This window comes from Protopterus annectens, chromosome 4.part1, assembly GCF_019279795.1.
Source record: "Protopterus annectens isolate FY-2018-M chromosome 4.part1, PAN1.0, whole genome shotgun sequence".
Classification (NCBI taxonomy): domain Eukaryota; kingdom Metazoa; phylum Chordata; order Ceratodontiformes; family Protopteridae; genus Protopterus; species Protopterus annectens.
This window is the reverse complement of record NC_056734.1, coordinates 757,105,388-757,119,916: the sequence shown is the minus strand read 5'-3', so window position 1 is coordinate 757,119,916 and position 14,529 is coordinate 757,105,388. Positions and strand designations below refer to the sequence as shown.

The following is a 14,529-nucleotide window of genomic DNA, read 5'->3' as shown; positions in this document are numbered from 1 at the left end:
AATCAAACTTGATGCAACTTCCTCTGGCAGTGTTATGCTTAAAGGACCTGGAATTCCCTTGATCTTGCACCCCTCTATGTAATGGTGCTACACTTCCTGTCTTTCAGTTCGATGGCACTTTTGTACTAGCCAGTGATCTGTAGAACATCAGCAGTTCAACAGGTAACACACTTGCCCTTGGTACTGAAAAGGTCCTATTCCTACTCTAGGTGCGTGGATTAAATTACCTCTTTCAAACAGTTGCTAATCACTGAGGAAAAAGCTGCTGGATTTGTGACCAGCATACAAATGATTTGACCTCTGCACTTCAAAGCAAAATCATCTTGGATAAGTGGCTGACTTATTTACATATTTTGGGCCAGTCTTAGGCCACCTGAACTGATTTGTCCCAGTATGGCCCCACACTCAGAGGGGGTCCCTCACGTTTCAGTTCTTCCTTTCATGTACTACAAATGCATGCCTCTTAACTATATGGCTATTTTGCAGTAAATCACAAATTTCCAAATTAAATAAAAGACATAAGAGACTGTTGCAAAATATTAAGTGACACATTCATATTAACATTTTAGTTGGACATCCAAGATGGCTTTACACTGATCAACAGCTTAATTTCAGCTCTCCCAGTGTTAAAACAGAAACTGAGAAAAAAAGGAATAGTGAAATTTTAAGCTTGGGTAAAATTCAGTTATTGGCTACTGTACCGCCTGGATGCCAGCAGAGAAGAAATCTGGAGAACCTCAAAAGAACATAAACAAAAAAGGTGAAGATAAAACACTAGCTGGGAAGAATCCTGCAGCTGTTCAGCAAAAAGCAGTTCAAGCTTAGGCTTTGATTCAAGAAATGGCTTCCAGTAATTTGAAGGAAAAATACATCAAATGTGCTCAGATGTGATTAAAATAAATGAAACATTGAATTAATATATCAACTGAAATAAAAGCTGGAAAATAGAAGAAGCTTTAACTAGCTATTCAGATGAACTGATAAAACTGCAAAAATCAGTGGCTGAAAAACTTGGATGCGTATAAAGCTTCCCAAGAAAAGCTGTTTCAAAAAACAGTAGCTTTAGAAGACAGGGTGCATAAAGAAAACCTGAGATTTTCTTCTTCATAGAGAAACTGGAAGGAAAGGACTGCATTAATTTTATGGAATTAGAAATAAGCAACTTGACTAGTGTTCCGCAGCAGCATTTGTTAACTGGAAGGGCACACTGAGTGCATGCTCCAAACCTGGCCATGTAAAAGCAGCCAAGACCAACACTAATAAAGATGCAATCATACCAGCAGAAAGACATGATCCTGATAAAACTGTGGCAGAAGGGAAAAGTATTAAAAACTGTAAACAGAACAGTGTTTGTGGAAAATGATTATTCATTGTATACCCATCCCCCATTAAAGAAACCATGGTAAAAAATTTCTCCAAAGCCAACATCATGCTTCTTAAGACAGAAGTGGTGAACGTCATGACACCCATGCAGATGGACAATACAGTTACGACTACTGAATCATACACAATTGCACTTTATAAGCACTTACATGAGTTCATGGATCGTGCTATCCCAAACAGAACCAAGACGCTATCCTCCAAAAAAAGGAAGCGGATCTGGTGGTCCCCTGCCATAAACAAACTGTACAACAGAAGGAAGAAACTGTTGCAAAAGAGAGTAAAATCCCATGAGTGGAGGAGCTCCCTGGTCAGCCTCAGTAAGAAGTTGCAATCCCTGATAAAATCCTCCAAAGCTAGTTATGAAAACAAAATCGCCACTGATTCTAAAGACAACAACAAAGCATTCTATAGCTATGTCAAGAATCTCAATGGCAACACTCAGATCTGCTCTGAGTTACAGCACAATGGCACTAAATATACAGATATTGCCAACATCCTGGCAGATAGGTTCAGTGCTAACTTTACCCCCCTCTCACCCCCCCTAAAGAGCCCATCTCTATACCGGACGAATGCAAAGTTCCTGTAATCACGGCTGCAGAGGTAAAACCCACACTCTCCAAAGCCAAGAACACAGCATCCATGGGACCAGACAACATCCCAGGCTGCGTTCTACATGAACTACAGAACGAACTGGCACCCCACCTAAGTACCATGTTCAATTATAGCCTCACCTCAGGCTTTGTGCCTGCTGAATGGCACACAGCAATGGTTATCCCACTCCACAAGGGGGGAGCCACCACGGACCCCAGGAACTACTGCCCCATTAGCCTGACGAGCCTGGTCTGCAAGGCCATGGAACGTACCATCATGGAACTTATAAACAAAGACATTGGTAATCTTCAAACTCTGGACACCACCCAGTTTGGGTTTGTGAAAGGCAGATCATGTCTCCTAAACCTGATAGACTTCTTTGAAGCAGTCACCAAAGCCGTAGACAAGGTTAAGGTGGTTCACACAGCCTATCTAGCTCTTGCCAAGGCTTTCAACACCACCCCCCACTCTGGAATTATAGATAAACTCACTAAACTGGGTATAAATCCCTATGTCACAAGATGGGTTGCCAACTGGCTGACTGACAGAACTCACACTGTGAAAGTAGCAGACTCCAAATCTGACTTCAGACCAGTGACAAGTGGCGTACCACAGGGTTCAGTCCTGGGTCCTCTCCTGTTTGGTATCTACTTCTCTGAAGCACAGGCTAACACAGAAGGTCTTTGGCTAACGAAGTTGCAGATGACTGCAAACTAGGAGCCGTAATCGAAAACTCCTAACGATGTGGACATCCTACAAAAGTGCCTCACTGAGACAGATGCCTGGTGTCAAAGCCATGGCCTCAAGCTCAATGCCAAAAAGTGCACTGTCATCCCCTCTGGTAAAAACTCTGTACCCATGAACTACAACATAGGTGGTAGTATACTTAACACTGAAAGTGTGATAAGAGACCTTGGGACACAGGTGGACAGTAGTCTCTCCTTTGATAATCACATCACCACAGTAGTCAGGAAATCCTTCTACGTGGCACACCTCATCACAAAAGGTTTATCATCCAGAAAAAAAGAGGTAATTGTTCCCCTCTACTCATCACTCATTAGACCCATTATAGAGTACAGCGCCCCTTTTGGTATGTACCTCACAAGACATCTACAACAACTGGAAAGGCTGCGGAAGTACCTCACAAAGAGGATTACTGGCCTCAAACAGATGCCCTATGCAAACCGTCTCAAAAAACTCCAGATTTACTCCGTCACGTATCGCCTACTCAGAGATGATCTCTGCCTAACATACAAAGCTATGTCAAACCCAGAGCTGTTGGACATGCTCCACTTAAAGAAATCACTATCCCTCCGAGCTACACACTCTAGGGACCTAAGCCTTGTCACCACAATAAACAGAACATGCCGGATGGATAAATTCCTGTCCCAGAGACTTCCCATACTCTGGAATAAACTACCTATCTATATCAAACAAAGCTCCTCATTAGCACTCTTCAAGAAAAATCTTGATGATTGGATGGGAAATAGGAAATACACCCCAGGGATCACCTCTGTGGCTCTGCTTGACAGTGGCACAGGAAAATCATTTTCTTGGGTGGCAAAAGCCAGGGTACCTTTTTGGCTGGGCTTGTATAGGCCCCAGGGCCGATAGCCTAACCTATGAACCTATACCAGACAGAATAGAAGCAAATGTATCCCGGCAATCAGGGAATATTAAGAGACAGATGTGAGATTCACGCTGCTGTATCCAGCTGTCTTTGTAATATTTTTTTCCTGGAAGATCACAGACATTTTTTGATGCAGAACAGGCTAAGGAGGAAATAAAAAGTTTATCCAATAAAAACAGAGCCAGCAAACAGAAGGGATTCTGCTTCTTATTTTTGACAATAAAGCTCACAGAGAGACTTTGCCAGTGAAACCTTTTCCAGTGTTCTAAAGGAAAATGTTTGAGAGAGAGAGAGACAAAAAAAGCATAGAAGTTAACTAGAAGAATCAGAACACTGAACTTGAACCAGAATCTGGAGATGGGAGATGGAGATGATCAGGTAGAAAACCAGCAACACTGAAAGTCGTGAATAAATGGGATACTATAAAGCATCAATCACATTTGTTAATATGACTTTAAAACAAAAAGTGGCTGAGAAAAGACTGGACTGTTGCTTAATTTGTTAAATTTGTGGGTGGATTATAACATGCATTTTGTCATTAATGCTTAGAAGGGCATTAGAGGAAAAAAACAAAGTGACTAAGTAAACCAATTTTTGTGCTATTGCAATGCAGTTTTGTACAGTGTATAGTCACAGGTGTTTTAAACATGGGGTTATTTTCTGTGACAGTTGGATGTGTTAAAGATATTAAAGTAAACAAGTACCTTGTTTGATTTTTAAGAAATATAGGCTTTACAGTATAACAAGAGAAGAAAGGCTGGGCAGAAGCAAGTTTAAATTAATATAATGCTGTGATCTTGGACTGCTGGTGTACAAAGTGTACTGATTATATTATATGTGAAATTAAGGTGGTACTTTCCTCTCATTTACAAGGCCTGATATCTACATTGATGTCCTTGGCCTACAGTATAAGTTAAGTTTTTTTTTGTAAGCAAATAAGCTTGAAAAATAAGACAAAATGTATATAACCATGAAAATGATATTCTCCTTCCGTCTGCACAGATATTAGCTTGTTTTTTTTTTCATTGGCAAATTTTCTCAGTGAGTGGTAAGAAGTCTGTAGCAAAAGCCAGTTATAGCCAGGGGAATTCTGTACATTCTGTTCCGAGTGAAATTTACAAAAATTCCTTTGTGTATCTGCAAAGTTGTTAGCGGTTTCTTTTTCCTCATTGCTGACTACTTTTACATGGAGATGAGCTCCCTGCAGATACAAGCCATTAATCCTGAGAGGTCTGAGCACTGTTTGCTAAGGTAAATGCAAAATTTAAAGGTATAATGCAAGCAGTTCAATGAAACATAAAGTCTGAAATTATGGGAAGTGAACATAAGATAATAGATTCCTCAGCAGCCTTAATATTTTCTTCTTCTTCTTTTGGCTTTTCCCAGTTTGGGGTCGCTACAGCGGATCATCTGTCTGCTCATGATTGGCAGTGAAGTTTTAAGGTGTCAAGTTAGCAGCCCGGCGCCCAACCTTTCACAGAAGGCATACACACACACTCACACCTAGGGCCAATTTAGAGTGTCCAATCCACCTACTGCATGTCTTTGGGATGTGGAAGGAAACCAGAGCACCTGAAGGAAACCCACGCGACCACAGGGAGGACATACAGACTCTGCACAGAAGGCACCCCAGCCGAGAATCGAACTGGAGAACCTCTTGCTGTGAGGCGACAATGCTATCCGCTGCACCACCGTGGCCGCTCTAGCAGCCTTAATATTTTAATGCATTTAATACAGCAGTGCATAATTTAGTTTTACTTAAAGGCAGCCAGTGTACTTATTCTTAAGGCTAAATGTTAATGTTTTCTGAAAGCATACAAGCTGTTTTTCATACCAGCTTTCAGCAGGAATATTACTTAGAAGTGGGGACTTAAACTTAATTTGCAATAGTTAGGATGTATAAAGGGGAACTAGAAAGGATAATATAATGAAACAGGGTAGATTTTTGAAGAAATTTCTGAAAATATTTGGTAGGAAAGATGTGAATTCAATAGTAGGAACTTGGGAAATAATATGTAAATTCTATCCAAGATACAATAATTAGGCTAGACAGGAAAGAAATAATATTTGAAAGGAACGTGTGCATTTAATTGAAAGCATTGACAAGCATCCAATAACTATTTCAGATTATGCAATGGTTAAAAACTAAAACAAAAATGTCAGGTGATAAAGTAAACATAAGACACTAGTTCTCCCACCTACTTGTTAAAAGAAAGGAATTTAAGGAATGGGTAGAAAAAAAATATTTGATAGTTATTGGTGAGGATAGAAATTTCTTCAGAAGGGATAGCTACAGAGTTGGATAAAATTAAACCTCTGTTTAAAAATATGACAGAAATAAAAAAGAGAGGGGTATGGTATAGAAGTAATAGGAAATACTTAGAGGGGCTGACAAAGGTTTAAGCACTGCAGAATAAGGGGAATCTCACAAAACAACAACAGATGCAACTGCAGAGTGTCAAACAGAAAATAAGGAAGTATTTGGGTAATATGCATGAGTTTAGAAAGATTGCTGTTAAGCAACTATTCAAAGAATACAACTTTTAGCACAATACCATAGGGAAGGAAAGTAGAATAGGCCGTCGCCAATCATAAGGATTCTATAACAAGAAAAATAACTAGACATCCTACAGAGGTATTAGAGATATTTTGGACATTTTATGACAATATGTATAAAGTAGAGGAACGTGGAAAGCACGAAAGAGGATAAATGGAAATATTATATGGAAGACTTAATTAAGCTAAAGTTAGAGGAAGATGAGTCTCAACAACTAATAGTTAAGATAGGAGGAGATGAGATAAAATGGTGCTTTATAATAAATCTGTAGGGAAGTCTCCAGGCGCAGATGGTATTCCTGTGGAAGCTTGGAAGGTAGAAGGGAAGAAGGTGATAGATAGAGGATTTTGTTTAACAGTATTTTAAAAGGAGGGAAGGAGGCATCTTCATCTTGGAAGAAAGCTGTGGTGGCTGTATTACTGAAAGAGATTAAAGACAAGTCAGACCCAGCTTGATAAAGACCCATTTCAATTTTAAACCATGCTTATTCCTCTCTGAGAAGTTGTGTTTGAACAGAGGAACCAGGCAGGAGTGACCTTCTTCCTCTCTGCTCTTTGCTTTACATTTAGAGACAATGGCAAAGAAAATAAAGAACTCATAAATTCAAGGGTATAACTGGTATGGTAATCCAGAAAGATTGTCTTTATTTGAAGATTACATTATTTTGCACTTGATAAATCCAGAAATGGACAACTCAGTGTTGTGGAACATTTTAAGATGGTTTCAAGTATTTTCAGATATAAAATTAATGATGATAAATCAAAGGCTATAGTCATATATATGGGCACAAAATAAGCTGAAGTATTTAGGAGTATGGATTACAAAGGCTTCTGTTATGGCAGCTAAGGATTTATCAGAAGAGACTAAACAAAAGATAATACAAAACCTGAACAACTGGAAGCTCTTATTTATGGATATGGATAGTACTATACAAGCAGTCAATATAGTTAGCTTTATATACAGGTCAGGCATAATTTTATCAACAAGAGGAAAGGTTGTGGACAATAATTAATAAAAGTTGAAAGGATTAATCTGGGAGGGGAAAAGGGAAATATTTAAATGGGATAAGTTAATCCTCCCAATAGAACAGGGTGGTTTAGGATTACCAGATTTGAAAGGATACTTTTCAGTTATCCAGCTAAGTCTCATATGCATAAAACAAGCAGAAGATTATCACGCAAAGTGGAAAGGGTTGATAATGAAGCAGAGGGAGTTCAAGGAATAAGGACAGAGAGGGATTTTGGATGCAGATTCATAAGGAGAATAACAACCACACAAAATATATATTCATAAAATATTGCAAGAATTAAGTCAACATGGGGATGGAGAAAGGAGATTTTGCCGATAAGGATGATTGTAAGTAGGGATACAGAAAATAAGCACGAGGGGGTTCGAATTTCTGGGAGAAAACTGGTAAAAGAACCAAGGTATTGGGAGCCAAATAACTAGAGAGGGAAAGGTAACTGTGTAGAATGAAGGCAAGAAGAAGTTTAGACTGTAGGTTAGATTACTTTCCTACCACAGATTAATAATATATAGGCAAACAGAAAGGGATGGGGAAAAAGTCTTAAGTGAAAGACCTGCTCTGGTAGAATTTTTGGACAATTCTAGAAGAGAATCTGCAGTTAAAAAAGGAATAATTCATTGGGCATATAAAGTAGCCTATAAGAATCATTCAGAGAAGGTTAGAAAAGACTGGTAAGAGATACTGGAAAAGAGGTTTACAAAGGAACAATGGAGATCATATATCAATAGAAATTAAGATAAAATGTTCAGTAATGAAGTAAAAATGAGACACTGTTGCTTTCCCACCTACCTGTTAAAAAGAGAGGAATGACTTCCAATTACACATCAAAGTCCAGAAGTTTAGATCTTTTGCTTGGAAGTGTTTGCTTAAGTATTTTAATTCCCGAAGTAGACTTCAAATATTTTTTCTCAGGCAGATAACAAATGTTGGAGGTGTGACAGAGAAGAACAGGTAACTGGGAACCTGTTTTTTGGGGAGTGCAATGAATTGGCAGATTTTAAAAATTCCTGACAGAGTACTCTGTCAGAAATATTGGGGAGGGAAATGGCTGTAACTAAGGATATGATTCTTTTGAGCTAAGACACAGGATCAGAATTGCCTTGACATAGCAAAAATTTATTAAATTTAATTCTGTTGGCTGCAAAAAAAAAAAAAAACTACTACTAGAAAATGTAAATCAAAAAGAAAAATCTGTGGTATCCCTTGAAATCTCAGAAAACCCAGTATGCAACCTATACTGGGGCAAACATATACCAAGTAAAAACTCAGCAGTGTGGAGGGTGTGAAGTTCACTTCTTGAAATGTGTTATGCGCACTAAGAAAAACGGAACTTTAAAATATGTACTACAAAATAATAAAATAGGTAGTAGACAGGTGAGTTAAAATGGAATATCCTTTATTGAAACACACAAAGGATATTTCAAACTGTGGACTACTTGCTATTTTATTATTTTGTAGTACATATTTTAAAGTTTGATTTTTATTAGTAAACTATGTGCATAACACATTTCAAGGAGTGAACTTCCACCCCCTACACTGCAATGTTTCTCCTTGGTTAGAAAATGGAAATTAAAATCTAAAGCAACTGTACTGATATTGTAAAAAAGATAAAAGAAATGTAATGGATCTTTAGAACAAAGCAGTAAATTACATAGAAACATGTGGAATTTGTGGAAAAAAATACATGTAGAATACTGTTGAAGAGGAAAAATGAGTTTTAAGGGAAGGCAGAAATAGAGCAATTTATGTAATTTTGCACTAAATGACAGTTAAACAGAAAAAAAACTTACGTAATGTATAATATATTGAAATGGAAAAAATGTTAATATGGTTTGTTTTCTTTGTTATAAGTGTGTGCGCCTATGTCTTAAGTGATAATTTAATAAAGGTTAACCCACAGTTCATTGTGGCTGTAGGGACTACAACATTATGACCAAAGGAAAAAGTTGACTGGTCTTAGGAACCAGCTTTGGCCACAGCAGAGTCACCCACCTGTGGTTGAGGCATTTTATTAGCCTACTGTGATGGCAAAGTCAGCTTAAGAATCTTTTTTGAGGCTAGAAGAAGGCAGAACTCAGGAACAGGTATGTTGCTTATTGGTTAATCCGACAAAGGTGCCTGATTTCCAGGGAAGCCTTAAAGCAATAATCGGTAAAACAGGTATGTTGTAAGATAAGTAACTTTTTGTCCACTAAAACACATTAAGAAGCACTTTAAACATTTATCCCAGGCCCCAGATGTAAACTAATAGAACTTTTTTCCACAGGAAAAAATTGTTTAAAGTTAATTTTAACAATGTTTTACCACAAAAGCAAATAGTTTTACTAAGTTTCATAGAAAAAAATAAGTGACTAAGGGACCTTACACTCCCAGCAATGGAACTGAGTTTCACTTACTCCTATCCAAAAGTGGTGACTCCACTTACTTGTAAATGAAAAGAAATACTAGGTTACAGTCCTAGTGACATCTATATGTATGAGGGCCAAAACTGTCAAAATTTATTAAGAGGTGAATGTGCAGCTTTGTGCAGTTTTATTTAGTTCTTTACCATTGCTGAATGGGTAGCAAGCTGGTCAAAAAGGGACCATTTATGGCCACAGTAAAGGTATATGTAAAGATATTCACAAAGTGTAACTTCCATGTGTACACACATTAAACAGCAGGACAACAGGCAGACATTAAACATGAAAAACTGCAAGAATGCTATCACACACACACACACACACACACACACACACACACACACACACACACACACACACACACACACACACACACACACACACACACACACACACACACAAGTAGATATGCAATGCATATTAAGTTCTTTCAAGAGCAGTGTGCATTCATTAGTATGCAAATTGTATGCTATTTTATGCTATACAGTTTGAGGAATACAACTTTAGACTATGAAGAACATCATACTGTGGAAATTCAATATAATGGTACACAACCAGGTACCAATCTTCATTAAATGGCACTGCATGTTTATGGTGCATGTGATCTGTAATCATAAAGAGGTTCAAGTTACAATGAATTATTACAGGCAAATAGAAGCTAAGTTAACTAAAACTATGTTACAATTACTTGATACAAAAAAGATTATAAGTGGTATGCAGTCCTAATTTCAAACGTATGAATGGAATTCAATAATCTGTTACAAAAGGTTGAGGTCTTGAGTGCTTTAAGTATTACCTTCCTTCATATTGTTCTTAATATATATATATTCTCAAATAACTTACTTGATTGTTGTACTGGGTTTCCACAGATAGTAGCTTTGCTTGCAGTGCTTCTAATTCAGACTGAAGTTGCTGGCATCCTTGCTGATTTTGTGATCTAAAAATAAGTAACCACAACATCAGAGACCAACATTTCAATGTACCGTGTGAGCCAAAGCTAAAAGGTTTCAGTAGAATGCAAATAACTTCCCCTGTGAAATCATACAGTTGCTGGTTTAATGACTTATGTAAAGAAAAGTCCTGATGACATGCAGAATACTTCAGCTGCTGGAGTCTACGTGATCTGTCTGTTAGAAATATCTCTTTTTATGTTTTTGTGATTCAAAAAAAATTGTATGCAGTAGCTATTAATATGTGGCCTAATCTATTATGATTGCTTGAATGTACCTGTTTTGCAGTCTGCCATACCTGGTCTACCCCTTTTTCTTGTTATACATTCTGAAAACTATTCTGTCATTCGTTAGTACATTTGGCAGCCTCTCCTGCTTCCATTACCTCAGCAGAGAACACTCAACAAATTTATATCATCCTGCTTTTAGCAACTGTTATTAATGGGCTTTCTAGGGTACTTGAGGAAAATGAAAAAGAGAGCATGTAGCCTAACTGTGCAAAAGGATCATCTATACTGGTATGATATTACCATGTTCAGCTCTGCTGACAGTATCAGCATGCTTGGAAGTCAAAGTAGATGCATTTGCATTTTCATAAGGCTTACTCATTCAACTTCCTCCTACATTCCCTGTACAAAGACATTTCCAGCTACTGCCACCTCGGTGGCAACCTTCCAAAAGTAAAAGACAGTAGCATGTAGTGTTCACCACAACAAAAGATCTTTGAGAGCACTTTTATAGCATATTCTGATCAAGGAATTATAACACCCCTAAGCTGATTACAGATTTTTTAGTGTTTCAGCAGTTTTCTGCTAGGTACTACCTCTGTGCAAGTGCCACTTTGTCATCCCTATACTGGTATACAACTGGTGGCTCCAAGTGTGCACTACAGTTCCACTCCCAGTGGATTTCCTTCCTATTTTTATTCATTGTTTATAGTCTTCATCTCATGTAAATAAAAGTTATGTACTTACCATAAGGATAGATCTGTGTTGTCTCATTTTCTTCTGGTTCAATGTTTGGGTTGTCAGATCTGATGTTGGCACCTTCTTCTAGAGCTTTGGATCTGAGGCTCTAGCTACTCCCCTACCCATAATTTCTTCCTCCTTTCTACTTTACCTAGATCAAGTCTGCTCACTACTGCTAACCACATAGAAGTATTCTTGAAAAGTGTAACAACCTATATAAAGTCAGCAACTTATGAAACATATCAGTATGGGTAATGTAACCAAAAGCAGACAGAGTCTTGGTTGAGGCCTGTCCGAGCACCAGAAGTTTATAGATGACAATTTGGAAGGGGAAAGGAAGGATGGAGGAATGTTGAACCAGACAAAATAAGACAATATGGATTTATTGTTATAGTAAGTGCATAACTTTCATATCCGATGTTATCTATTTTCATCAAATTCAATGTTTGGGACAGATTCCCAAGCTGCCTAAAGATGACCTGGATGGAATCAAGGAAGAGACATTCCAGACATTGGTAGAACCAAAGGATGCACAAGCTCTGGACTGCATATCCAGTTTGTAATGAGGTATAAACGTTTGAACTGTTGACCATGTTGCTACTGCACAAATGACAGGAACTCTTTCCGTGACAGGAACTCTTTCCATGAATGCTGTAGAGGTAGACTTTGTTCTGGTGGAATGGGCCTTTGGTTTTGTATGCAGGAATAAACCCCGGTCCTTATATACAAGGAAATACAAGTCATCTGAACTTTTAACAAATATGTTCTCAATTTCACTTTTGAAAAAAAACTAAAACAGTTGATCTGATCTGATATCTTTGGTACGTTGTAAGTAGAACCTGAGCTGTCTGTGAATATCTAGGGTATGCAGATGTTCACCCTTGTTAGAGAAACTGAGAAAAATACTGGCAAATCAATGAACTGAGTTCACTTTGCTTCAGATGTCACTTTTGGAAAGAACAAAGGATTTGTTCTAATTAATACTCTGTCTTTATGGAAAATGAGGAAAGGTAGTCTACATGTCAGCACTTGTAATTCAGGAATTCATTTAGTGCACGTAATTGCAACCAGAAAAATAGTTTTCAAGAGTGATGCTTAAGGTCCCCTGATGCTGCTGGCTCAAAGGGTTTCTGAGTTAATGACTGAAGCATGATTGTGACATCCCATGGGGGAACTGGGTCCCTAATTTGTGGTCTCTTTATGAAAGCTCCTTTGAGGAACGCTTTGGATATTCTAAGAAAAGCAATTGTAGGATCATTATGCCCTATGTGAAAATTAGATATAGCAGCATTTTGCTCTTTGATGGTAGAACAAGTGGATGGATCCTTTGGTGAAAAAGTTTTGAAAGAAAATCCAATATTAAGAGGAGCGGAAAAGGGGTTCAGTGCCTTAGATGAGGCGCATACAGAAAATCTTCTCCACTTAATTTTATAAATCTTTTTGTTTGACTGTTTTTGTGAGGAAGTAATGATGTGAACCACAGGGCAGGAAAGCTTGGTATCTCTGGCTAACATTAAAACTGGAGAAACAATGCAGTTAACTTTAGGGTTTGTGGATACTGTAGAGGCATCCTGGATGAGTAAGTCAGAAGATCCAGACTGAGATCCAGCACCTAGGGCGGTGTAGAAAATGAGGTCAAAGGAATAGAAACCAAACCAGTCATGGCCAGAAAGGAGCAATGAGGATCACCTTGGTCTTGAACCTCATATCTTTCTGAATGAATTTGTCAGGAGAGGTATTGATGGGAAAATATAGAGGAAATCCACGGGCAACTGTGGACTAGAGCTTCTCTCAGTGACTTTCCCTGTGGAGGGATAAGGGGGGGGGGTCTGTCTCCAGGAATGTCATGGTAAAAACCTTGTGATTTTCTGAACCACTTTTTCTTACCACCCCTTTGATTCTTAGAAAACCTCTGAAGGGTGGAGAAATGGATTCCTACAGCAGAGAGTGCCTTACCATCTTTCTCACTCTTAGTAAGCATCTCTTTAACTTTTGGTCTAAATAGTGTGGAACTGTTAAAAAGCTCATTAATAAAGGACATTGCGAAGCTTTCCACAATGTCACATAGTCGCATCCAGGCATGGTGATGCATGGTAATGCCTGTTGCAAGCTGCTCTTAGTGTACCATCTACTGCGCTGGATAGCAGGTGCGTGGCTACATTAGAGGTGGATTGTACAGAAGACAACTATGTGTCCACTGTTTTTTGAAAATCCAAAGGCAAGTTACAGGAGAGGGACTTGGAAATCTCTTTGGTCAAGTCTCTGTGAAAATTAGTTAAATGTGCATGGTAGTTCAGTGTTCTCAGTGCAAAGGTTACTGAAGCATATGCCTGTTTCCCTTTGTTCAACACCCTTGACTCCCTGTTAGGGGGATGGACAGAAAAGCTTTCCTCTGACAGTTCTTTCTTCATGGCTACTGCTACAACCATGGTGTCTAAGGAGTTCCTTCTCTCCGATGCTTCCTATTCTTTGGAGCTACTAATATTTCGTCGTTTTATTTTTTTGGAAATAGGTTCTATGACATCAGGGTCCTTCAATGCCCTCTGTGCCATAAGCTCTTTAAGGGCATCTGGGGGAACCACCTAGGATGCAGATGAGAAAATTCCAAAAGCTTCAAGGAACATAGATTCATCCAGGGAAAGGAGTTTCGGTGGATAACCCCCCCCCCCTTCTGCTTCATCAATTCTAGAATTCTAGGATTCTACAAAAGTGAGGTCTTCCAGGGGGGTGTAGGAGATCCTTTGCCTTCATCACAAGTCCATGACTTCAGGAGATGAGCCTAAGTACTTCTGTTTACATGTCTGTTTCCTGGGAACATGTCTCTGCAGTTTTGACAGAGAAAAGTTGAAACCAGACTGGAAACTTGAGTGCCGGGTAGTCTCAAAGCTTATGGATTATGATTGTCCTTGTTGATCCAAAGGAGAGGTATAAGGTACAGGTTTTACTGGAAGTCAGGAAGGATCTGAACTCAATGTGCGCACCTGCCTTCTTGGTCCAAAATCCTATTGGCAGTCTCGAAAG

The 14,529-nt window shown here is 38.6% G+C and overlaps 1 protein-coding gene across 1 annotated transcript in view; it reads right to left on the bottom strand.

Moving 5' to 3' along the window:
- CCDC150 (coiled-coil domain containing 150) overlaps window positions 1–14,529 on the bottom strand; it is a 2,807,665-nt gene that overhangs the window by 810,227 nt on the left and 1,982,909 nt on the right. The window contains exon 19 of the mRNA XM_044070503.1: window positions 10,434–10,527. Within this exon, the coding sequence (XP_043926438.1) occupies window positions 10,434–10,527 (94 nt within the window). The remainder of the gene's footprint in view (window positions 1–10,433; window positions 10,528–14,529) is intronic.